Raw genomic sequence first — 24,996 nt, forward strand, 5'->3', positions numbered from 1 at the left:
CAACCAGACTTCCACTGCCACTCCAGAATGCTGCTGTCTGTTCGGGGCCTATAGCCCTAATCTTTATGGGGGGCGACAGGACCCTTCTCTGCCTCCTAATTGGCTCAGTAAGCCGTTATCATCTATTGGTAAGCTGGATCACCGCAGGGAGGTTCCAAATTGTTAGCCAGCAACCTAGTGGCCATATTAATTATGTTAGGGGCAAAAGACACAGGACTTTGTGTCCACTTGTGGCAGTGGAAGTCTTCAACCAGACTTCCACTGCCACTCCAGAATGCTGCTGTCTGTTCGGGGCCTATAGCCCTAATCTTTATGGGGGGCATTCTCCCTTGGTGAGATTTTTTTCCCCATTTACAGCAGCTGTATGCACTATTTTTCAAGCCATTGATGATTAAACGCCAAAAAAAACAAAACTCTACATCATTTGGGAAAGACATAGTAGCCAAGGAAAAAAATCCTCCTGGGGAGCCTCCATCCCACTAATCGTGGTCCAACTGTCTTACCTCGGAGAACCATAACACAACACATGTAGAGGAAGATTTGTACTTTGTACTTATTTGTACTCCTGCCATCTAAAAAATAGTCTGATGTTACTATTTTTAAGTTACATTATACACGGGTTCAAATATCTTTGTTGTTTGGCTATCACATCTGCTACTTTTGAAACCATACCATAATAATACAGGCTGGTCTAACTGCAAATCAAGGATCCCCCACAATTAATTGGTCATCAATTGTCCAAATTGAATATTAGGCAACAGAATAGGGAATAGCACAGCTGTAATAGCAACAAAAGATTCAGGGCTTTTGTGAAAACATTCAGGGCTGAAACCCTTGAATGCACTTATCGAGCGTCTTCGACTGCATCCGAGTTCTCCCGTTTTGTATCTGGTGCTATCGAGATGGTGCTAAATGAATATGCATATTAAACCAGCAAACACTCAGGTTGGGATCGACTGTTCTCGTAACTCCAGGTTAACCGCCTCCTCCCATTCACTTTACACAAACTCCAATCAGTTTTATGAAGCGCTGCTGAACCACCTCCATACAAAACACACATCTTTTATTTTTTTTATTTTAATTCATTCATCACAGATAGAGGATTTATGGCATTTGCCAGCTGTAATTTAAAAAAAAAAACATCTCTTGAAGGCAGTCCACTAAACAAAGAGATGGAAACTGCTTATATTCTGACCCCAACCCACAAAGCTACTCCTCCACTACGAGTCTTTTTCCACAGGTATAAGTCGTGCCGTCCTCATCTGCAATTGTACCTAGAGTGCCCCCGTCGGGTCACTTTGGCAACTGCAGCATCCCAAGCCCCCAGCCGCTCCACTGCACGCTGCAGCAGCCTCCTTTCCTTCTGCCTGGCGACACGTCCGCTGCAGCAGTAACAGAGGATGTGAATATACATTCGTGAATTAATGGGACTTTGTATGCAACAGTGCTGGATACACTGCTGGAGCCTAAAGATGTAGCTACTCACTGCATTGTTTTGCAAGCGTGAGGATATAACTGAAAACAGTGTTAAAGGCTGCGTGTTAAAATAAAAATAAATATATAATAACCAGACTTTTAAAAAAAACTGACTGTCTAGCAACATATTTGCTCGTTCTGGAAGAACTCACTTCCTCTGCCGAGGTTTGGTATTCTGAAGAAATGTCCCAAGAGTTCAAACTGATTCTCAACAATGTGCCAAACCGGGTTAAACACCGGAAGATGCGTTAATTATTGACTTGACACAGCTCCGTGGAAGTTAGACACACGGCACCAGTTGCCCAGTCCCATCGCCTCAATGTTACCCTGTGGATGGTCTGCTGGTCACTGCTTTCCCTGCGCTCCCGTTTTTTCTTCCGAAGAAATGGACAAACTGACGCACCAGTGAGAGATTGGTCCGCTTTTCCACGCGCTCAATCAGGCCCCGAGTTCCAGCTCAATGAGCTGTGACGTTGGAGAAGGAGGAGGAGGAGCGCTCCGCCGCGCGCTTAAATACGAGGCTCCAGTCCGGATTGCATACAGAAACTCCACAGCAGAGCAACCGAGAGCATCTCCGCTGACCAATAAAAGCTGCTCATCCGTCTTTTACGCACACAGCCCAGAGAGAAATAGTTCCTCTAGCTCTAAGATTTAATCATGATTAAGAAGATGACACCCTCCGAGAGCGATTACGACATCCCAGCAAAGAACTGCTACAGGATGGTGATTTTGGGATCCACCAAAGTTGGGAAGACGGCCATCGTGTCCCGATTCCTGAACGGGAGGTTCGACGAGCAGTACACGCCGACTATCGAGGACTTTCACAGGAAACTGTACAGCATCAAGGGAGACGTCTACCAGCTGGACATACTGGATACATCGGGGAACCACCCTTTCCCCGCCATGAGGAGACTATCCATACTGACAGGTACTTATCCATATTTGTTGCTTCATGTGTTTTGCAAGAAGAATAGTTGTAGAGAATCAGAAAGAAATGCAAAAGTGCACTGTGCGCCTTGAGCGCGTGGATGCAGCGCAAATGTTTTAAAAACACACATGTTGCGTTTAGAACGCTTTTCATGTATCAAAAGCAGGCCAAGTTAATAACCAAATCTTCCTTCTCTCCCCCCCTCCAGGTGACGTGTTCATCCTTGTCTTCAGTCTGGACAACCGGGACTCCTTCCAGGAGGTGCAGCGGCTCAAGCGACAGATCTTCGAGACCAAGTCGTGCCTTAAAAACAAGAGCAAAGAGAACATCGACGTGCCTCTGGTCATCTGCGGCAACAAGTGCGACCGAGAATTTCACCGCGAGGTGCAGCAGGAGGAGATCGATCAGCTGGTGGCCGGGGACGAGAAGTGCGCGTACTATGAGATCTCCGCCAAGCGCAACGAGAACGTGGATAAGATGTTTCAGACTCTGTTTACCTTGGCCAAGCTGCCTCACGAGATGAGCCCAGACCTGCACCGCAAGGTCTCCGTGCAGTACTGCGACATGCTGCACAGGAAGTCTCTGAAAAACAAGAAGATGAAGGACATTGGGGAAGCGTTCGGTATGGTCACTCCGTGCGCACGGAGACCCAGCGTGCACAGCGACCTCATGTACATCAAGGAGAAGGCCATAGGAGGCGGCCAGGGCAAAGACAAAGATAGGTGTTCGATCAGCTAAGCAGGGCGGCGGAGCACAAACTCAACGCAAATCTTTGCAAATAACGATGTAGGCAGCTTGAGAGGCGACCTGTGGGGCCGGCTGCGCTCAAACTGACACGGGAGGTGTGGAGACGCAAGGTCCGCCGCCGCCGCTGCGCGCTGCGCGCTCTGGCGCAGCGCCGTCTCCGAGGACACTTGACTGGACACGCGAATCCTCATGAACTGCTGAAAGAAAAAAAGACATTTGAGAATGTTTGCTTATTCCGTCAATCAGAGTTCAGCGCGTGAAGTGTCTTCATGCCTTGTGAGACCCGCACATCGATGCGTAACATGTGTTTAGTTCACTTCATGCCTTTTACAGATGCTAGAGGGGAGAGAAAAGAGACTCTTTGATCCGGAGGTGCAATGTTTGGGGGGGAAGAACGTTGTTTACATCTCATCATCTATTCCATAGTGGCTAATACACTTGAGTTGCAATCCAAAGTTTTTTTTTTACTGTGAATGTATATTTATTGTTCCTGTCAAGAAATTGTAATATAATAAAAAATGAACCAAAACATATTTTTGTCCATTGTTTCTCATTTCTTCTCTCTTGACTTCATGTTCTACTGTTGACCTTTTCTCACACAACCCACAAACAACATGCAGTGAACACACATAGACACTGCTGCCGTGTTTTAACCCCTTAGGCACCCTGCATCGTGCACTTCTGCAGAACCAGCATCATTGGGCCAAATAATGGACGTGTCTTAGCATCCAGAAACGTGTCTCAATGCTGTAAAACTGGTGCAGATATCTCAAATATGCAGCCATATTGCAGAATATAAGGAGATCAGAAAAGCTGAAATAAAATTCACATAAAGAGACGTTCATACAGAAAATACAGCACAGAGAAACCAGCTCAATTCTTCTGCAAAAGCAGGCCTTTCGTTGTTGTTTGAAATCATAATATGAAACCATGATGAGTGATCTGTAGAACAACCCACATGTTATGCCTTTATGAAGTAGAATGAATGAATGAAGTGGACCTGCCCATCAAAATGACTGAAAAAGTGCCCTTGAGCACAAAAAGTAACTATAAATTCTGAAGAGAAATATTGGCAGATTAAGCCTCTTTAACCCTTACACCCATGTTTGTCTTTTTTAGGGGGGGACAGGGGATCTTTAGGGGGAGACAGCAGGTCAACAGTATGCCACATATAAGTGTTGTAGACATCATCTGAAAGCTGGGAACACGAAGATTCATTTGCATCTAAGCACCATTTGTTAAGGTGTTCCTGTCATAAATCAGAAATATAATGTAATTCTTTCATTAAAACAAATTGTGAGAGTGTAAATAGGCTTAGAACATTATGATGGAAGCTTATGACGGCCATCCCCACGCTCTGTTATGGCTCATATGTTTTGCAGCAATTTTGGGGTTATTACCTTATTACCTGACTTTGACAATTTAAAGAATAATCAAATATCCCTCCAAAGTACCACAAGACCTTGAGGAACATCGTATAAAAAGTAAATATGATATCATTTTACATCTTTTACCTTCTGACATTTGGAGACTTCTGCAAGAATTGAAATGTTTACTAATTGTATGACGCTTTTGTTCTTGAAACTGCTCAGAAACCCCCTAATTGTCAATATACCAAGGGAAGCCATACATCCCCTGAATGGACTAGGTCTCTCTTTTGTGCTCGTAAAGTTTCATAAGGCTGTGATTATAGAGATCAAAACAGGTCATTGTATACAGTGACATTTCACACTATGTGAAATGGCTACTATGGGACTAACATCATCCCAAATGAATACAATTGAGCTCTCTCTTGCTTTCCAGTCATACCCAGTTTATGCAATGAGGAGACTGCTTAAGGACCCGAGTATGCAGTAATATTCAAACAAACAAGTTTAACAACATAGGCAAAAATGACACATTTATACTGCATGCAAAAAAACAGGCACGTTTTCTTTCCCCAAACTGCATGGGATTGTAATTGGGCACGTCTGTAAAGGGGAGACTCTTGGTTACCCATAGAACCAACTTTCATTCACACATATCTTGAAGTTAAAGGTCAAGGAACCCCTGTAAAAAAACGTCCATTGCCAGTTTTCTCCTGGCAAAAATGTAGCTTTAAAAGCAGCATTTCTTTTTTATCCTACTGAACTGTCGCTACCGATAGATGCCTCGTTTAGTTTCATATGAGCTCTACAGCCTCTTAAAGACAGTAATGTCTCCGCTGAAATTGTCATTTCTATCCAATGCATTTTAATAACAGGCTGTACAACATAAAAACAAAGACAGGCTGGAGAATTGTTACGTCCGGCACCTCCCAACAAACCAAGTTTGTGCTCAAGCAAGTTTGTGCTCATCACAGTCTTAATGCTACGTTATTTGCACTTGCTTCCAGGACCTTCCGGCCCTCAGAGATGAACCAGAAACACTGTGTGCAGTTCTTTCTCTCTCTCTCTCTCTGTCTGTGTCTCTCTGTGATGTGCCTGGAATCTCGCTATCAGCAATGATCCTGTAATACTGTACCTGGTCAATTCACACACACGCACAGAACATCCTGCATCATCCTGCGTATGTTTGAGGGAGAAAGTGTGTAAAGAGTCAGGGACACACAGCGGCGTACTGTAACACTGTCAGCCTGCTAATCAGTAACACCATGTGCTCTACTCCTTGTTGCATTCATTATAGAAATACATAATTATGGCGTTTATTAGCATGCAGCATTGTCTCTGTCAGGAGGAGCAACATTTTGTTTTTGTGTGTTAATCTCTAATCTCAGGGGCACTCCAAGAAAATACAAAAAATGTATTTAATAAGATCAGAATGTACTAGGTTTACACGTTGACACAATGGTGCAGCAGTAGAAGAATGTGAAGATTTGTATACGGGTCGCAGTGCAGGAATCCTTCTTCGGAATGTCTCAGCAAATATCGTTATCTGAAAAGTTTCAGTCGGAATATCTCAAGGTCAGACAGAGGACCGCCTGACAAAAAGTCTGTGATACGTAATATATACACTACAGGAAATGCAGAGTAAAGGTTCTGCTCTGATGTTATTGTTTAACACAGAAATCACCATAAAAATCTGTGACATGAGCCCAAATTTAGTTTTCATCACATGCCGGTTAGTTGGTCAGATTTAACCAAACATACTCTATTATTCGGCATCACTATAGTTTGATTTATAACATGTTATGTTATTATACATTTTTACATATGAGTCAGAAGGCTGTGCCAAATCCAGCAGCCTCTACTGTCCCAAGTGTACCAATTCAATACTGTATACTATTTCTAAGCAGCTTCTGAGGGTGAAGAGTTAACTAAATAAAAGTTTGCTTGTACAGTTTAATAAATAATTCTTGATTTTTGATTGTGCCGTTTTTGTCCCACAATGCAATGCACAAAAGAAAGCGGGAGCCACTCACAGTTTAACAGATGATAGTGAAGATTTTGGTATTAAATTTAAAATCATTGTGTTTTGTCTTTGTGAAGACTGGGAAGGGGAACTCCAAAACGTTTGTGTCTTCAGAGGGAGCCGTTTGAAGTCTGAAAATTGTCTCAACAGATGTCACTTGAGTCAGCCTCAGTCAGTGCTAAATACTACAAGTTTGAACATTAGACATATCGAAGGTTGTGGAGTTAGAAAGAAGTGAGTTTACCAGACCTCTGAAGCCTTCTAATCTCTGCTTGAGGCTAGCAGCTCAAGGCTACATTACTACTAGCATGACGCGCCCAAAACATTGTGTGTAATGTCTGCGCCCAGGTTTCAACAGGCAAGTAGTACACCATGTGTATACTATGTACCTGCGAGCGTAGTGTGTGAATTTCAACAGTATGGTGTCGTCTGAAATCAAACACGGCTGTTATGCACACCGGAAATGACGATTGCCGCTGTTAGCTTGCTAGCTCGCAGCGTTTGTGGTGTTTGTGTTTAAACTGCCAAATTGAGCCAATAAACAATACTGAAGGCTTCTATCAGATAACAGTATAGTGGTACTTAAAGATACGAGATTGGGAGGATTTGTATTGCCTCGCAATGGCTAACAACATGGCGACGGCTGAGCCAGCGACTCGCAGCTAACAGCGCTAACAGCGCAAACAAGTTTGTGACCGCTCAGCGCAAGAAGTGTCCACCGTTTTTACTCAACTTTTTTACCATTATGAGTACACCATCCAGATAATCATAGTGTACTGCCTTTTACCCTAATTGTCAACACACAAATGGGCCAAAAACGATCAGCCTGACGTACGTCATTAAAGACATGCAGGGTGAGAGAACGGAGATGTAATTGCAAAAATTGGGGACTAATGACAGTGAAGGTAGTTAGGATCCCGCTTATGCAACGTGTTGTCGTAACTGACCGTAAGTGCCTTCCAGCAAGGCTGGGGACATCAGGAAGTTGGCCAGGGCACCCTAATGCACGCAGTGGTGTTGTCACAGTTATTCTGGGAGAGATAGAAGCAGAGACAAGATGCCAAGGATTCAGCCTGGCACTCTCCGGAGAATAATATCTGAGAGCTATCAGCTCTCGGCTCTGTGCATCCCAGGAGTGGTTTTGTGATTACGTTAGCCTATCGGTGTTCTCACTTTCCGGTAACCAATCTGGTGGACTTCCTGCATATCTAGGTCGACAACTCCCGTAGTTTCCTCTGACCAGTCCAGTCTGATTTCATTTGTATTTCATCGTTTGACCTGTATTTTCATTTAGTCTGGTTATAAAGCTTGGTCACCTAATGCACTATTCACAGCACTCTGCGGTGTCCGTCATGCTGACAGCTGGATCTCTTGTCATGCCCGAACGGAGACCCTCGTCAAGCCATGCACTGCCATCACCAATTTACCAGAATAAAGTAAATAATTCAAACCTGCAAAAACAGTTTCTTTGTCCACTTCATATGGCAGCGGAACAATTATTAAAAACAACACCAACATGTTGGCCTACTTATGTGTAACAGTTATTGGCCTATTCACACATCCAGCAGACAACAACATGCTGTTTCAGGCTATCTGGCAAACGTAAATCCAATATTCACGACAAGTTGTTATGCGTTGTTTTTGTTTTTTATGCACAAATTGCATAAGACAGGTGGATTGAAAATGTGACCTGTTTTTGTGGGAGAATTACTTCCGTTTCTTTTTTTCTTCGAACAAGCTTACATTGCATTATTTCTGCAACTTGACGATATCCATCATTCATATGTTTTTGCTTTGATATAATAAAGAACATACATAGGCCATAAAACAGGATTACATTCTAATTTCTGCTGTGATGAGCATATAAATCGATGTGTGTATCATCGTTGAATGTCAGTGCAAAGTGACTTTACCAAGCACAATTAAAACTGCAGCTGTTTTGTTAAACATGCTTTAGTGATGAAGCCCCTAAATGTCTCTCAGTGCTGGATTAAAAGAGCTCACTGCACTGGATCATTTAACAGAAAATCATTATTTACTTTATTTCCAAGTAGCCTTCACTAAATTACTAAAACTGCCGCCTCTTAACCAGAGTCTGATTTCAGTTACAACAATAGGGACATCACTATTCAGCATTTTCTTCTGAGAGGGGTAACCGTGCTCCCTTGTATTTCTTGGCAACCTCCTCAAATTAAATCCTCTAATAAAGGACGGGTCAGCTGGAAAAATATACAACCCCAATATGTCACCGAGACGTTATTAAATAAAAACTAATCCAGAATGTTTGGTAACCTTTGAGCCTCTGGCATTATGAGTGATCTTACGTCACAAGTAGCTTTGAATGTTCTCCCTTACAGACTGGGTTCACATGGACATATTTGTAAAAAAAACACGAGGGGGGGTCATCGTGTTCTCCTGATATTTTCAGATTTTGTAACAGAGGAAGGAGAGACCTTTTTCTTTTTCACACACTTATTGCACAACGCAGGGCCGATTGTTGTTACACTGTCCCCTGTTACCAAAAATGATTTACTGATACAGGGATGATGAGTAGCCCGGTCTCTGGCAGCAGTAGTCTTAATCCGTAATGTATTTATGTTCCCGCAGAGCACCACAGCAGACTCAGACTAGCCTCAGACATGCTGAGATCAAACTGGTAGGACACACAGGCCGGGATAGTGATATAACAACGTACTGCACATGCAGTTGCAAGTTTATTAGGTCCACCTGCTGTAGCTAACTCAGTTTAAAGGGGACATATCATGCTCATTTTCATGTTCTTACTTGTACTTTGGGTTTCTACTTGAACATGTTTATATGCTTTAATGTATGAAAAACACTTTATTTTTCTCATACTCTCTGTTTAAATATACCTGTATGCACCCTCTGTCTGAAACGCTCCGTTTTAGCGTCTGTCTCTTTAAACAGAATTTCAATATCAGGAGTTGCATTGAGGCAAGGCAATGAATGAAATATCTTGTGAGAGACGAAACAATGTAATTGACAGGTTTATCATAAGATTTAGAATATAAATGACTATATATATATATAAGTCCATATCTGCCAATGATTTTCTTCTTTTTAATGATGAGTTAAATGTGCAAACAGTTTGGTGGCTTTGCATCAATCCTCTCATACCTAATATGTCCGAGATGCTCTTCAGACACAGGTTAAACCTTGCACCTCCAAAGCAGTGAGTCTTGCCCGAGGTTTGTATTAACTCACTGATTAAATTACAAACAGGAAGAGTGTCCCGCAGAAGTCAATGCCAGCCCGTTGTGTCATATACTGTATGGAAACCGAATGCAAGCGATCTTATTGCATTGGTCCCAACCAAGGTTCAACCTACACTATGATGCACGTGAGCTTGTATTGTGGGTTGATTCGTGCCTGCCACATGGCTACTGATTGATCGATTGCATCCCAGCCAGCAGTCACCCACATCCTCCTCCGGACACAGCAGCACACGCCCAAGTTGACTCTAGTTAGGATTTAACTGTAGTTGAAAGGTCACACTGGTGTGTATTTGCTCATGGATGACACAATTTATGGAAATGTGGAGTTTGAGGTATCAGGCCTTTCTACCTCCTTCAGAAGAAGTTTGCTATTTTCTGCTCAACAAACTTTCAGCATTATGTCACTGTGCTGAAAGGAAATGCATTGGTATCATCCACCTGAAAGAAATGGAAACACCACAAGGAAATAAACATGACTGTTACATTGACTCAGACGCCAGGAACGGCTGCTGTTGCAATATTTTGATTTCCATTATCTCTATATCACAAGTTGAGGATAAATATCTTGTTTTTGCAAAACAGTTCAGCTATTTTCTGGAGAAAATCCGTTAATTGAGTCATTCTCTCGAGAAAATTACCTTTTGTTTTCTAAAGTTAATTAATCCCGCTATCAAGAAAAAGATGAGACAATTACATTGTGAACCCGAAATAACGGGATCAAATAATACTAAGAAGATACTCCACCCGCAGATGAAATTATTAAACTGAAACTGCAGAAAATTTCACGCTAAAAGAAAAAGCAGAAGTACGTTTTGTGCTTGAACTCTGAACAATTTATTTTCTGTCTCCCTCACTCACACACAGACGAGCTGTAACACAAGCAATGGAACAAAAACACACATGTACACACTATATACACACGAAAACACGTGAACATCTCACACCAATCTAAATGTAGCGCATCCAGGGCCATGCGCCCACATGACTGCAGCGTGCTTTCTACGTCTCAGACTCGAGACAATGCCTGCCGTCTAAATTTAACATTTTGCCGCTGCTGAGCACGTTGGCTGCTTTCAATTGAGCAGATTGCTAGTCAGCAGTTGTTTGCTTTTGTTGCTCTTTTAACATCCTCACCTGGTGTCTAGAAGAGTAGTCTGTACAGATCTAAGGAAAGAGATGGGCTTGCATGGCTTACATTTACGCAGAGCTTTCCATAAGCGGCCCACTGCATATTTAAGTCCAACTGACTACTTTGTTATATACATTTTTGATTCTGATTTTTTAAATTTCCATTTTCTATATGTGTACATTACGACCCCTGGCATCCGCTTCAAAACAATGCCAGCATGACCTTTGAAGTTGCATTACAGTTTTCTATATCCCTGCAACTGCTTCAAAGGAATGCACTGCGTTTGGGGAGGTCGCTCTTCAGTTACATGCTGTTAATCCTGGAAGTCCATTGTATTGACCTCCTTTGCATCCCAGGTGTAAAGTAGACCACGATTGTGTGTTCTGAATATGGCTTTGTGTCCAGAGGGGTAGGGTGAACAAATATTGTAAGTGACATATACACCAAAATCAATTTTAGTAGATCATCCAGTCTGGTATAACATGCGTACACTTATGCATATTGTACAAATAAAATATTTTAAATAACATCTGAATAACATCTGAATAACTATCCCGTTGTGATGTTTCACCAGTGTGCACTCCACAAAGGACGCTGAACTGTTACAAATAAACAGGGAAGCAAATGATGTATTACAGATGTTCCCAACATGTTAATTAATTGAAGGCCAGTTTCGCCAAAATGCCTGAAGTGGACCTTTTTAAAACTCTGCTTCTTTTTTACAAAGTGTACGATACAAACCCAGCATGAAACGTGCGTAACATCACGGCACCCTGTGCAGATTAAACATATCAGAGCATAAGTGGAGAACGGCAGGTGTACTTCACTGCTCTGCTCGGGGACATGCAGTTGAAGAGTTCATTTTTAAATGTTTTCCAAAAAACCCTGAGAATAATAACCTGCGCTGCATCACTCAGAAATGTTCCAGTCCATGCCCGTGTAATCATTCAGATAAGCAAGGACTACATGTGTTCATCGTCCATTCACTCGAGCTGCTTTTCATTTCATAATCATCATCATCATCATTCTGTCTTTGAGATGGAGGACAGTAATATCAACCTGAGGATCCACACAGACACCCGGCACTAACAGAGCGGCGGAGTGACACAGCAACATGCGGGACAGTCGGCGCAAGGCAATTAAGTCCTTCAAACCCCCGAGTCATCGCCCACCCGCGGTACATCAATCCAGCACACCTGGCGGGTTTGCATGGCAGCAAGACGCCTGTTATATTGTCTCTGTTTGAGAGATGTTTTGCGTCAGTGGATTGGCCTCCACACACACACACACACACACACACACACTCCTAAACTCCCACCAGACGGACCTCAGATGAAAGCGCCTGATGTCATCTGTAATTGAATCTTCACTCCTGCGTCTTGTCTTGCTATCTAAAGCCTTTGTAGGAGCAGATTATCCCCACACGCAGGACACACACACACACACACATCATCTGTTTCTCATAAAAAGCTCCGCCGTCATAAAAGGCCCATTTGTCCCGGCCTTGCTGCTCTGCTGCTGAGCGGAGACCTTGTGCGGGGATTAGTAGATGAGCAAGTTCTGGAGAGAAAAATCTGCCTCATAGCCACCCGGTCCCCCGCTCACGAAAAAAAGTCAGTCATGCTGTCAAGTTAAAAAACTCGTTACTTAATTTGTGTGCATGAATTGAGTGCGGTATAGCTAAAGCTACATGTTAGCTACTTAGCTTCTCTGATCAGCTCGGGAGGGGTTAGCAGCAGGCTAACAGCTGTGTTTTGGTATATAGGTGCTTAAAAAAGCTTAAAATACTTTCACTTGAATATTGTTAGATCATCACAGTGGAAGAAAAATAAGAAATATATATGTTAAATTGGATGTGAGTGTTCATTCTTGACCATTGTGTTCGTAGTTTGACCAAATAATCTGACCTCGAGGTCCTCTTACTGTATTAGCTTTTTCCAGAGCGTTCACCCACAGCATGTTAAAATTCACCATAAACATTTGTTCCTTGAACTCGGATGTTAAAATGTTACATTATTGTTTATTTGTTTCTATAGTGTATTTTCTTACAACATTTACTTTTCCATTTGGGGAGATTCATTCAATAAAGTCTTTTACTTGTGTCGTAGCAATGTGGGTTGTATTATGAAAATGAAAACGTCATCCAACCGAATGACACTGAGGGAAGCCTTCGTTAATTTGACCGTACTACCAACAAAGCACACGAAGGCATTGCTGTATTCAGTTTGCAGGATTTATGATGTAGCAAAGTGCAAGATAAGGCTGTAAATACAGTAATTAAAGCAGTGTTTTCGTTGAAATTAATGTATATCTTCGTCGCTAGCAATGTTAGCCGCCATTGAAGAGACAAAGACGGGAGTTCCGTATATACAATAATAAACTACATATAAACTACAATTACTCATATTGTACTTCAGTATGATTTTTAGGTACTTTTATTCCAATTTTAGGCTACTTTATGAAGTACCGCTACCATATAAGTGTTAGTTTACTGCACTATAGAGTTTGTGTTTATATTCCACATTTTTACATATAAAACAATTGATCATCTCTTAAAATATGATGCTTTGTTATAAAAAATTTGTAGATCAAAATACTAAATGTATAAAGTAATGCATCTGCTGTGATGAACCAAGAATATATCAAATATAATATGACAATCTGAAAGGGACCACTCAGGATTTTGAATACTTTTACTCTCAAGTGTATCATGCTGATATTTTCACTTACTATAAAAATTATTTTGCATTAACATAAGTAAATAATGATATACTAAATATGAAATATGCTTTACAACTGTAAAATATATACTTTTAGTCAAGATGAGTTGAAGAAAAAAAGGAACTGCATTGTCTTTTTGTTTTATTATGTATGTCATAGAGATAGAATATAAATAAAACAAATATTTACACTGAAATGACAGAACCAGGTGCTAGTTACACCACCTTTGTTTGCCGAGGTCTGTGTGTTATCCAGTTCTTCACGTTCCAGTGTAGTTGTCGATTACTAAATGACCGTTTGTGATTAATCAGTAACTCTTAGTTTGGTATTCCTCCCTCAGTAAATATCTGCATGGATGGTTTTACAGGCAGAGACAGGACATCCTTCAACCCACGTGCTAATGTTTACATCCGTAACGAAAGGAATATCTGAACTTGTCACGAGTATGAAATAACTTGATTAACTGCTATCTATGACTTAATAGAAACATTCAGTAACAGGGAAAGAGTGAAAAAAAACTAGTATTATTGGAAGCAGCTGTAAACTGCAGCTGTTTCTCTTCCTCACCCCTCCCTCCATCTGTTAAATCTTTGTCTTCCTTCCACCACTCAGCTTCTCCTGTCGCCTCTTCTGCATCCGTTCTTTCTGCTGACGGAGAGCAACACTATGTGACGCTGGCGTTTAAATAACATGTTGTGAATTCATACAACACTACTTGGTTGGGTTTAAGCAACTTGGTTAAGTTCAGAAAAAGATCATTGTTTGGGTTAAAATGAGGACGTTTGAACGGAAATTAAGTTTCATACATAAGTTAAGTAGATAGCGTAAATAAGACAACATTGACTTTTGGTTTCACGCGGGACACGGAGCAGCAGTCTCCTGGGTGAAAGTCCCGTGTTTGTTTGACCCCTCAATTCACCCCGTCCTCATGAGGACTTTCTGACCCACGAAAAGCAAAGAGTGTGTTGCAATAATACATGACATGACTTCAGAAATCTGAGTGTTATTCGTGTCGATTTCTATATTTCAAACAGGCAAAACATTTCTCCTGAATTTAAGATCATGGTTCATTTATAATGTGTGATTTATTTTCTAGTAATCCATGTAATGGTAAAAAATATATGTCAGTATCATGAAATGGTTTAGAAACATTTTACGGCTTAGAAGAACAGAGGTAGAGACATTTAGGCTTGTCCAAACATGGTTTACGACCAGACCACATACTGAGTGTTACTGTTTTACTTTAGAGGGCTGTAAAGACAGACACAGGAAGGTCAGCAAGGGGTCACACTGGGGTTTTTTCCTGTCCTGGGGATGTTTAGGGTCACGTAAATGTATCTGACAATGAGATCAAGGGAAAATGGAAGACTAGATAAGCCAGCGTAAGACATCCTTGACCTGTCTAAAGGCGGAGACTGTTTCTGCTTTAGTATATAGTATGTGAAGATTTGAACTGATGTGGAAGAATGCTTCCAGCAGACTCTGTGTGAAGAGCTGTGTTGGAGATTCTCCCTCTTGCAAGAGAATAAATGGAACGGGACAACTTTGAATGATTTGGAGACTTGGATTATTTTGATTTGCGAATAACACTCTCTTCTCCCGATTAACATAGAAATATTCTACGACATCCATCAGTGCCTTGCTTCAGTGTGTAGCCGGATCATACTTATAGAAACCTCTCATATAATTGAGAATATTCGTCAAAATATAGATAATACCTGAAAGTTAGTATACTCTGTGTTTTGGTAAGGTTCGGGTTCAGAGCCCTATCTCCTTCATATCTGTTTTTGCAGCCTCCTGTGTACTATTCCCCTACGTAAGAGGAGGGTGTAATTATACAATCGTTTTGTTTCTGACTGGTCATTGCGTATTTCTTTAATCTAAATGTACTGACACTCACAGAGTTGTATTTTAAGCTCAGTGCTGCTGTCTTAAAGTTTCGGTAAACTGAGGTAAACTCCTGTTTTGCAGTTTTATCGAGCTGTACTACCTGTTTTATCGTGTATGACTTGTTATGTCTTCATAAAGCCACAGCTAACAAATGCACCAGGAGTTCAACAAAATGATTGACTTTTCCTAGAAACACGACCCCAGCCAGGCCTCTGATTTGACCTTTGCAATGAGATCATAAGCCTGTAATCGTGCAACTACTGCCTCCCATGTGATCTTTCAGCTGACGCAAGGCACCAGACACCAGGGAAATAATCCTGCCTGCTCGATATTAAAAGGACATGGAGTTCAAGAACATCACATATTCTTCCAAAAGTAGATTTTGTCATTTAATATAGGATAAATGTAATATAAGTGATGGCTATACACTTTGTATCTATGATCTTATGCCTTGTCAAAACACTAACGTTACATTAGTATTATCAAGATTTAGTGCTGCATGTAAGGACATCACAGAGACAAGAAGAAGCAACATGCCAGCAGGGTTACATCATGAACTAATATGATTTAAAAGTTATTTTTGATAAAACTGCCACTATGTCCTGACAGTAATACATGAGACAGATTGTATGTGTTCCTCTGTGTTCTCCTAATTGCATTTGGAAGATTTTACAAAAACAACCAATCGGAGCCGAGGAGTCTCCGAGCAGCTGTCGATCACTGCTCGCGAAAAACTCACAAACTCCGATCAAACGGGCAAACTAGGCAGCGCCAATCAAATATGGGTCAAGGTTCTGATACGCCATTGCCTATTTCTCCCCTCAAATGTATTCAGAAACACATTTTTGGGTACTGTTGAGCTGTTGACAGTTTGAGACATTTTCTTTTTTTTAACATATTTGTTTCCACGTGCAGCTTTAAAGCAACTCAACGTCACCATGCAGAGATGCGCACGTTCAAATATGTTTCTACACCGTTTAGAGTGTGTGATAGAAAAAGCAACAGGGCGCCGTGTAATAACGACAAAATGTGCCAACGCCTCACGTCAAATAACTCCATCCCAGCACGTCTCGCTGTGTTGCACCGCAGTCTAGTCGACCCTTCATCTTTTCTCGAGAGCAGAACAAACACGCATCAATAGTACGGGCCTAATGGCTCTGCTGCGGGGAGCAGGGGAATCTGCGTCACTAGAAATGTGGAGCTCTCCAGTTTGGCGAGCTCCTGAATGAGACGGGTCACGGAGAAACCGAAGCACACTGGATTCTGAGAAGTCAAATAGCTGGAAATGAGCGAACCTGCAGTGACTCACTGAGAGAGTGATTCAAGTCATTCGTTTTGCAGAACTGAATTCTCATCTCGCCGGCCGGCTCAGCCCGCTCTCAGCTATTGGCATGTAAATGACACAACTCGCAAGTCATTCTGCGTGCAGTAAGAGGTCATCTGTACTGATCTCAATGTAAACCGTCCCTGTGTGAATATGTGAACAAGTGATGTAAATGTAAATGTGAGACAGACAAACAAACACAGGACTTGCAACCAGGAGGCCGGTGTTTCGAGGCCGGTGTCCTGAGGTTTTTTGGCGTTAGCGCGAACGCCTGTTTTCCTGTGACGTTTTTTGTTCCGTACGTATTTTACTTAGTTTACGTCCTCATTTTAAGCAAAAAAAAAAAAAAAGCCTGAAACATGAGATATCCTCTCCACGAGACAGCTTCGGCTCGCGGCTCAGCGAGCTGAACTCAACGTTCGGACGCGTTTCATTTCGTCGAGTGGGACGACGCATTCAGGGCTCCTTCATGTTTTCAAATTAGGAAGTACAAATGTTTTCTTTAATGATTAAAGATATATACGTGCTGTACATAATAGGGTTGAACTTTCAGTTTGTTGGTCTTGGAGAGATTTATGATTATGTTTTTTACTTTACTTAAAGCAAACAATGACCACTTAGATTAACTTAGAATCACATTATAAAGCATTATAACTGATTATAATGTATTATAACTATGTGATTTATTATACACTATGATCCTTGAAAAAAAAAAGGCAGTAAGAGACCAGCAATTACAATGCATGTGAGACTGCGTATCATAATGCTATAATCATACAGTGCTATAGGAAGATTATAACGCATCGTAAGTATGTCGATAATGCATTACAAACACAGGCGTCGTACCGTGTTGTACTCACTGCCTCACTAACCCACTGATCTCACTTCATAGTACAGCCCTCGGTCGCACTGTTTACATGACCTTTAAGAAATCAGGTCACTACAGAAAGCTGGAAGTTACCAGGTTACCTAAGTTCATGTTCCCATCCAGCTTTACTCATTGATCGGCCAGACAGACCATTTTGTGATGACTCCCACCATGATATGTTATTATCAAAACAGAGTCACGTCACACACGAATGAATACAAACAAGTGTTTCTTACTGCTCAGCGTTTACGTTAAACAACGTGCACATTTATCAGAGAGTAAGATTTACGGCATGTGAATCACAAAGACTTTTATTTTTATTTACCACTTTATACACTATGAATCCATAACAGCTGGTGTCATTTCATTCATACTGACTTCTGTTACAGTGAGTGCTTACATATCTGTATATGAGTCATAAACTGCATTATTTGTGTGAATTACAACCCAAGTTGATCATCTGTGTACTCTGGAAAAAGAGAAATAAAATGGACACATTTAGTAGGAGTAGTAGTAATAATATAGTGTATTGTATTTGATTGTGTATTGCAATTATTATCAATTTGACTTCATGTTTAAGGCCGACTGGTTCTGGATGGTAACATCAAATACAGAACATTTAAATGATAAACTTCACCGGCAGCGACCACAAACAAAAATGAAAATATATTGAAGTTGAGATCAGAAAAATAAGTTAAATGTAGAAAAATGCAAACTATAACACAACAAATCTGAGCAACGATAAACTATAATGAACTACATGAAACACGAACTGAATGTCGTGTATGAAATGAATGTGGTGGAAACAGCTCCCTCCATGTCTTTATATACACAGAGCAAAGCACAGTGGTGTTGAGTCGGGTAAGATACATTAATAATGCACCAATTCAACAATGTGTCTTCTCCACTTCTGAGACCAAACCTACAGTCACTGCATACAATCAATAAGACCACTCAAGTACCAACAGAGGGGTGACTGAAGGAGGGACCACTCGAGTCGAGAACTTTAAGATTGACAAGCAAAAAAAAAGATTATTGAATATTCCTCGTGCTATTTTCATGCATGAAAATACATACAATATGTGTGCAAAGCAATGCATGCCATTAGAATGTACGTGTTTCTCTGGTAACCAGCTGACTGACAGCAGATCCTTCAGTCCCACCCGTCCTGTCGACAGTGCCAGTTAGGTCCGTCCAACTTGGAGCGACGTGTTTCACACCACGTCGACAGTTTCAACACATGGAAATGAGCAGTGAGCGGCTTCACGCTAAGCCCGGGGGCTCCGTCAAGTTCTGCAGGGGCCGCTTCGATTAACGAGCTACTCAACCGAGCGACGAGACTTTAACATCAGCTCGCACATGTGTGAGATCTGCAGTTATGGGAAAGTGCTGTACTTCTAAACATGGTGTCAATCTGAACATCTCGCGTTGTTGCATCCGTCTGCGACAAAAAACGGCGTCACGCCTCATTTCTCCTGTTGCGATCGTGTCAAAAACAGAAAATCGATGTTTTGTTTGGACTTTTCTTCATATCGTTGCCTTAAAGGGCCACCCCTGTGACACGCGTCCATTTGTTGTGTGTGTAGCTTGAGCATTGTCGACGAAGTAAAAGAGCAAACTAAGCGGACAGCATACTGTAAGACGGTGTCTGCTCATCACTGACAACGCATGTATGTTCACGTGCATCGCATTACTGGGGCCAATCATGACACCGTACCTCCCCAGAGACGGGAGCAGAACGTGCTGTGTCGTCAATTTGCAGCAGGTGAGTGGGTGCAGAGGTGGCAACAAAAGCTAACGCCGGAGGTGTTTTTTTCGCACAGACTGGCAGGCGAGCAGTCGTTGCAACACAGAAGAGCGACTGAGAATATACTGGAAGCATCGGACCGGATGGAGGTCTGAAGTGAGCTGATCAGCAAAGACAAGACAAGGCGTCAAAAAGGAGAGGGAAAAAAAAGAGGAAGAGACGAAGAGCTGAGCGATTAGATGTGAAGACGAGCTGAGAAATGAGTTGAGCGCAGAGCAAACTGATAAAACACAACATGTGATTTGGAAGGAAGAACAAGGAACATGTTGAAGCAGGAACATGGAAGTAAGTAGCGACAGGAAAGTTTGTATAAGGCTAATCTACATTGCCGATAAAAAGTTGTCGTCCCCTTTGGACTTTTTCATGTTTTTTCCCTTTTTCTTTCCAATGCAGAATCACACGGCATGCAGATACTGATGAACACAACAGACTCTTTCATGGTAAAAAGACAACGCATGTCTAAATTAACCAGAAAGACCTATTGCGAAAGCGTTGCTCTCTGTAGGTCAACATTTAGTTGAAGTAAGCATTCTTGTAAAGCAGATACAGCCTCAAGTCGGTTTGCATAGGTTTGTTGACACAAACCAATCACAGACATATGACCCCATACAAAACTGACTTCTGCAACATGTCACCCGTCCTGAAGTATCAAGAAGTCCTGAAGTATCAAGCTGATAAAACAATGTTCAGTATGTTCATTATTGGGTAGTTCAGGGTGAACCCCCAAAATCACTTGCCACAGCTCGATTACACATAGATGATCTGAATTCCGTCGATTCACAACGTACACATTCAACAGGCAGCATCATGGAAGATCTGTGAGGCCACTCCCACTGTTGGGAGGATCAGCCCGTTGACAGTACTCCTCTGCGTCTGATACCGGCGCTCTCAAATAACTACAATGCGAACCTTTCTGCGCCATTATTAGACGCTCAGAGAAAATTCTCCGTGAGTGTGATGACGTAGTATAAAACACCAAAAACACGGAGGTGGACGGGTCAAACAAACACAGGACTTTCAACCAGTAGGCCGGTGTTTGAGTCCCAAAGTGTTGTTGAGTTACTTCGAAGTCACGCTTTACTTACTTACTTTCTCAACCTAACGAAGTGTTTTTGTTGCCTAAACCCTGGGCGAGTGTTTCTGTTTGAATTCACAGCGTTAACCGTGTGTGTTTACTGCGACCGTGGTCAAGAATCAAGGTTTGGCTGTGCTGGGGTATCCAGAAAGTGACACTACCAGACTTGGTCGTCAGCTTGGTCTCGTCGTTTAGACATGGTTACTTTGGTTACTTTTTGGTATTTGGTGAAAATGTCAATTTATTTGTATTCTGCTGAGTCAGCGTACATCAAGCCCCGACACGTCTAAATCCAGCATTCATCTGGAGGACCAAGTTCAATATCACAGGGGCTGATGTTCTCCCTCTTCACAAACCATCTCAGTAGAATCTACAATAATATTAAGTCATAAACGACAGAATCGTTACTGTGGATGAATGACACTCATGTATATGACTCAGCCAAGTCGTTGATGATTGATTAGTATTTTAATTGGTCTGAAACTGGACAGTCTGCGGCCCAATCAAGGTCCTTTTTTCACGCAATTTATTACCAGAATCTTTAATATTCAGCATACTGTAAATTCCCAGAATTACAGGCGAATGGGAAGAAACAGAAGATCATTATCACACAGACTGTGCGTGATATGCTTGTGATGTCACTACAATGGGACATTTCTCACCCTCTCTTTGATGTCACATTGATTAAATGACTTAAGCACTCCCGAGCAGCCATCAGGGACCTTTGCGGCTTTACGGTGCTGACATTCGCCTCCAGGCTAGGTTCTTCATATGTAAGTCTCTCTTAGTAAGTAGTGGGTTAACAGCACAGGGTAGAGATGATGTAATACGCTGACATTAAACTGTCAGACAGACAAGACAGTACATCACAACGGCACAAAAGGCTTTATGTCGGCTCATGTGATCTGGCCATTTCAGTTAAAATCCTTCGATCTACAACCGTCACTCCGCCTCAATAACTAATTTCATGAGTTTAGTTGCATGTAAAGAGTCTCAATACGTATTGGAGCACAGTGTCCCATCCTCCTCTTTTATTATCCTACTTGCAGAGCTCTCTGATGTCAACAGCGGACAGGAAATAAACTTGGTGACGAGCTTTTTCCTCCGTTGCATTCTGATTCATTTTCCATGACTGCAGTAAACTGGTTAAGTGCCTCTCTTCAGCTCCTCTGGCAGTTCTTGAGTGATTGCCGTTGAATGCAGGTGCAAAACAGAAGCTATCAAATAAGATAAATATGAATCTATGGAGTAGGCAATAAGCTGAGCTTATCACGAAGGCTGGAAACGGTGCTCTGTCTAAACATAATAAAATCTGACTATAGATTACATGCTATGAGTTGTTTGTTCAATCCGTACAAAGAAACAATGTGTAAAAACAACAAGCCGAGGTGTCGCAGGGAGTTACCTGCTTTGAACTATCTGCTAACGGATCCTTTTTTTACGTAAAATTGCCAATACTTTAATATTAACAAAAAATACTACGTTAGCAGTAAAGATTGTATTTAAAGCTACTGTGAGGACCTTTTAACAGGTTATGAAACAGTAATAGCGATGCCTCTATATGACCTACATAAGTAAACACGACCATCAGAGGGAAGTTTGACTTTTTCGACATAGTTATTCTTAATGCTTGCGATCGGTGCCGACACCACGCTGCTGGAGACCCAGACCGTATTGCTGGGCCTGCTGGAGGTAAGGACTGTCAGACCCCTGCAGCAGTAAAAAGAGAGGTTTTCCAATGGGAAGCATGGTGCTCGGAAACACTACCACTTTTGTCCGAAGGGAACGCCACAATCAACACAAAATGAAAGTTTGCTGTATAGTAAATCTAAGTAAACTCTAAGTATGGCTGATAGGGAGTGCTTACGTCATTTAATCAATGTGACAGACTTAGGCACGTGTTGGAATGTGCAGAAGTGGCATTGATTTCTGATCAAATGTCGTGATTTGAACGCATCTTTCAGTGGAACGTGAAGCTTTTCCTGTAAACACGTCTGTACGGGTCATGACAGGGTTTATTCCAATAAAAACTGGAACATATTTTGAAAAGTTGATCATTTTATCTGCACACGATATTAATGCCTGTGAGAGTCGTGCTCATGACGTCACCAACACTCTCTGTGCGGGATCAAACTTCAAACAGAGCCAGTGGGAGACCTGCAGCACCATCAAAGAGAGGGTGAGAAATGTCCCATTGTAGTGACATCACAAGCATATCACACACAATATATGTGTGATAATGATGTTCTGTTTCTTCACATTCGCCTGTAAGTCTGGGAATTTACAGTATGCTGAATATGAATAAATCTGGTGATAAGAAAACGTATTAAGTATCCTGCTTTTGGGGCTCCGTAGGATCCAATAATATTGTTCAATGTCACCCTGACTCGCCCAGTCCCCGACAAGAGACGGGAGAACATCTCGAGAAACAACACTTGAGAGCGGTGAGGTTGGACCTCACCGAGACGTCAGACCCAATGAGAACACAGTTTGCCCAACTCAGGCGTCCTCTTGACTTGAGCTCCTGTTGGCTTCGTTTTGCTTGAGAAGAGGGAGGGACTGCACAGTCGTGACTCTCACACTGCCTCCACTGGCTGCAGGGCGGTTTGATAATAAACGCTGGTTAAACATTGGACAATGGAGGACCTGTTCGTGATGCTGTTGGGCCGTCGTTAAAGGGCCACTAAAAGGTCTGATGCACGCTGATTGAGGAAAATGGAAAATCACATGCATTTCGTGATTGCACTTTGGATGAAAGCAAATCTCAGTCAAAGTGCATTTGATTTGATTTGATTAGTTGGATGATGACCTTTCTCAACATGTTGGGACACAGTTTATCAGAGACAAAGACACTTCTATTTTAGGTGTAATTACATAAATCATAGACAGGGTTACTTGTTAAATACCATTTTTGTTTACTTTAGGCTTTTATATAATGTTGTCTGTGCTCACCTGTTTTTATTTTCAAAATGTTTATTTGCACCCGGCTGAGTATAGTCACATGGCAGCCTTCTGGCTATTTACTATATTTAGCGATAGCTAGCTAGCTGTTAGGTTTCTGCCCTTTCTGGCAGAAAGATTCAGGAGTCTTAGTGATACAACGTATGAAAGGGAAAGTAGACACCTTTAAATACATTTGCGTGTTCATAAACCTGCGGTTAACTCAAGGGTCTACGGGTTTTGGGGTTTGAAAATATGTAAAATTAAAGCAGCATCAATTGGATTTTTTGGGCAACTTCTTGGCAGCGTGACAACGTGTAAACTTTAGCAATACATAAATGCTGTCAGCTTATAAAGTTGCCGTCGTGAAAGTGAGCAAACACTCGCGTATTTACACATTACGAAGATACGGAGCAAAGTTAGTATTCATTATCACCTGAAATGTTAATAGCTCTCCTTTTAGCTCTGTTTCGGTCTCCATCAACTTCTGAGGGAAACGTGGCTATTGGCTAGCTCCACCAGCTAGTTGCTAACTTAACTTTGTCCGGCTGCCGTTTGGTGCCGGGCAGGTAGTCTACACCGTATTTATTCATCCGCTTTTTCACTAACAAACGATGCCTTGACACAAAATGAATGAGAGCGGAGGTACGGAAAGAACAAGCCAAAACAAGCTAAAAGACGCTATAGGCAACTGTGGGTGTCTTAATAAAAAAAAGAAATAATGATAATACAGCATTGCAATTGCGTGGAAGCAAAAAAACTCAAAGATACGTCAAAACCTATGCTAATGAAACCAAAGCCTGCATGGCGATATTTACGCGTATATATATATATATATACGCGTAAATATAGTATATATCTCTCCACATGTGGTAAGATCATGAATATGTATATTTGTAATTTAGGCAAATCTTTTCACAGCTATAAGTGTATCCCTTGTAGCCTCTAGCTGTATCCCAAGAAAAAGAGCCAGTTGTGGATTATAACTTTATTGCGAGGCTCGACTGTAATTTCCGCATTTCTTGTAATATGAAACGCTCGTTGTGGGAGATGACGGCAACATTAGCAATACCAGCAAAGAAAGTCAAATGTTTGAATGCATGCCTCTGTGCACATGTCTGAACAGTCATTGCGTAGGAGTAGATGGGCTGACGCGGCTAACCTTAGAGCAGGAGCTTGTGTCGAGAGCGTGTGATTGGTTGAAGCCCACGCGCCTCGTGAATCACTAATGGCCTCTCCTTTAGGCAGCCCAGTACACCCAGGAGGACTCAGGAGGTCTGTGGAGGGAGTGAACATGTAGTTGGACTTTAATTCAAACAAATCCTCAGAGCTAATTGACTAGCCTGCACACCACGGTACATAAATATGTTTTTCTACCAAATCATGACTCCTATACACCTGTGTACAACGTAGGCCGAGAGCTTTTTCTCGGAAGCAGTGCATCACATATTTAACACTATGCTTT

The 24,996-nt window shown here is 41.8% G+C and overlaps 1 protein-coding gene across 1 annotated transcript; it reads left to right on the forward strand.

Annotated features, from left to right (window-relative positions):
* Positions 1–2,034: 2,034 nt before the first annotated feature.
* On the forward strand, positions 2,035–3,662 carry rasd1 (RAS, dexamethasone-induced 1). Its single transcript, XM_079183327.1, has 2 exons — positions 2,035–2,404; positions 2,613–3,662. Exons 1-2 carry the CDS (start codon positions 2,134–2,136, stop codon positions 3,140–3,142), a joined length of 801 nt encoding a protein of 266 aa, XP_079039453.1. The 5' UTR covers positions 2,035–2,133; the 3' UTR covers positions 3,143–3,662.
* Positions 3,663–24,996: the final 21,334 nt, after the last annotated feature.

Source organism: Pholis gunnellus, assembly GCF_910591455.1.
Source record: "Pholis gunnellus genome assembly, chromosome: 21".
Classification (NCBI taxonomy): Eukaryota; Metazoa; Chordata; class Actinopteri; order Perciformes; family Pholidae; genus Pholis; species Pholis gunnellus.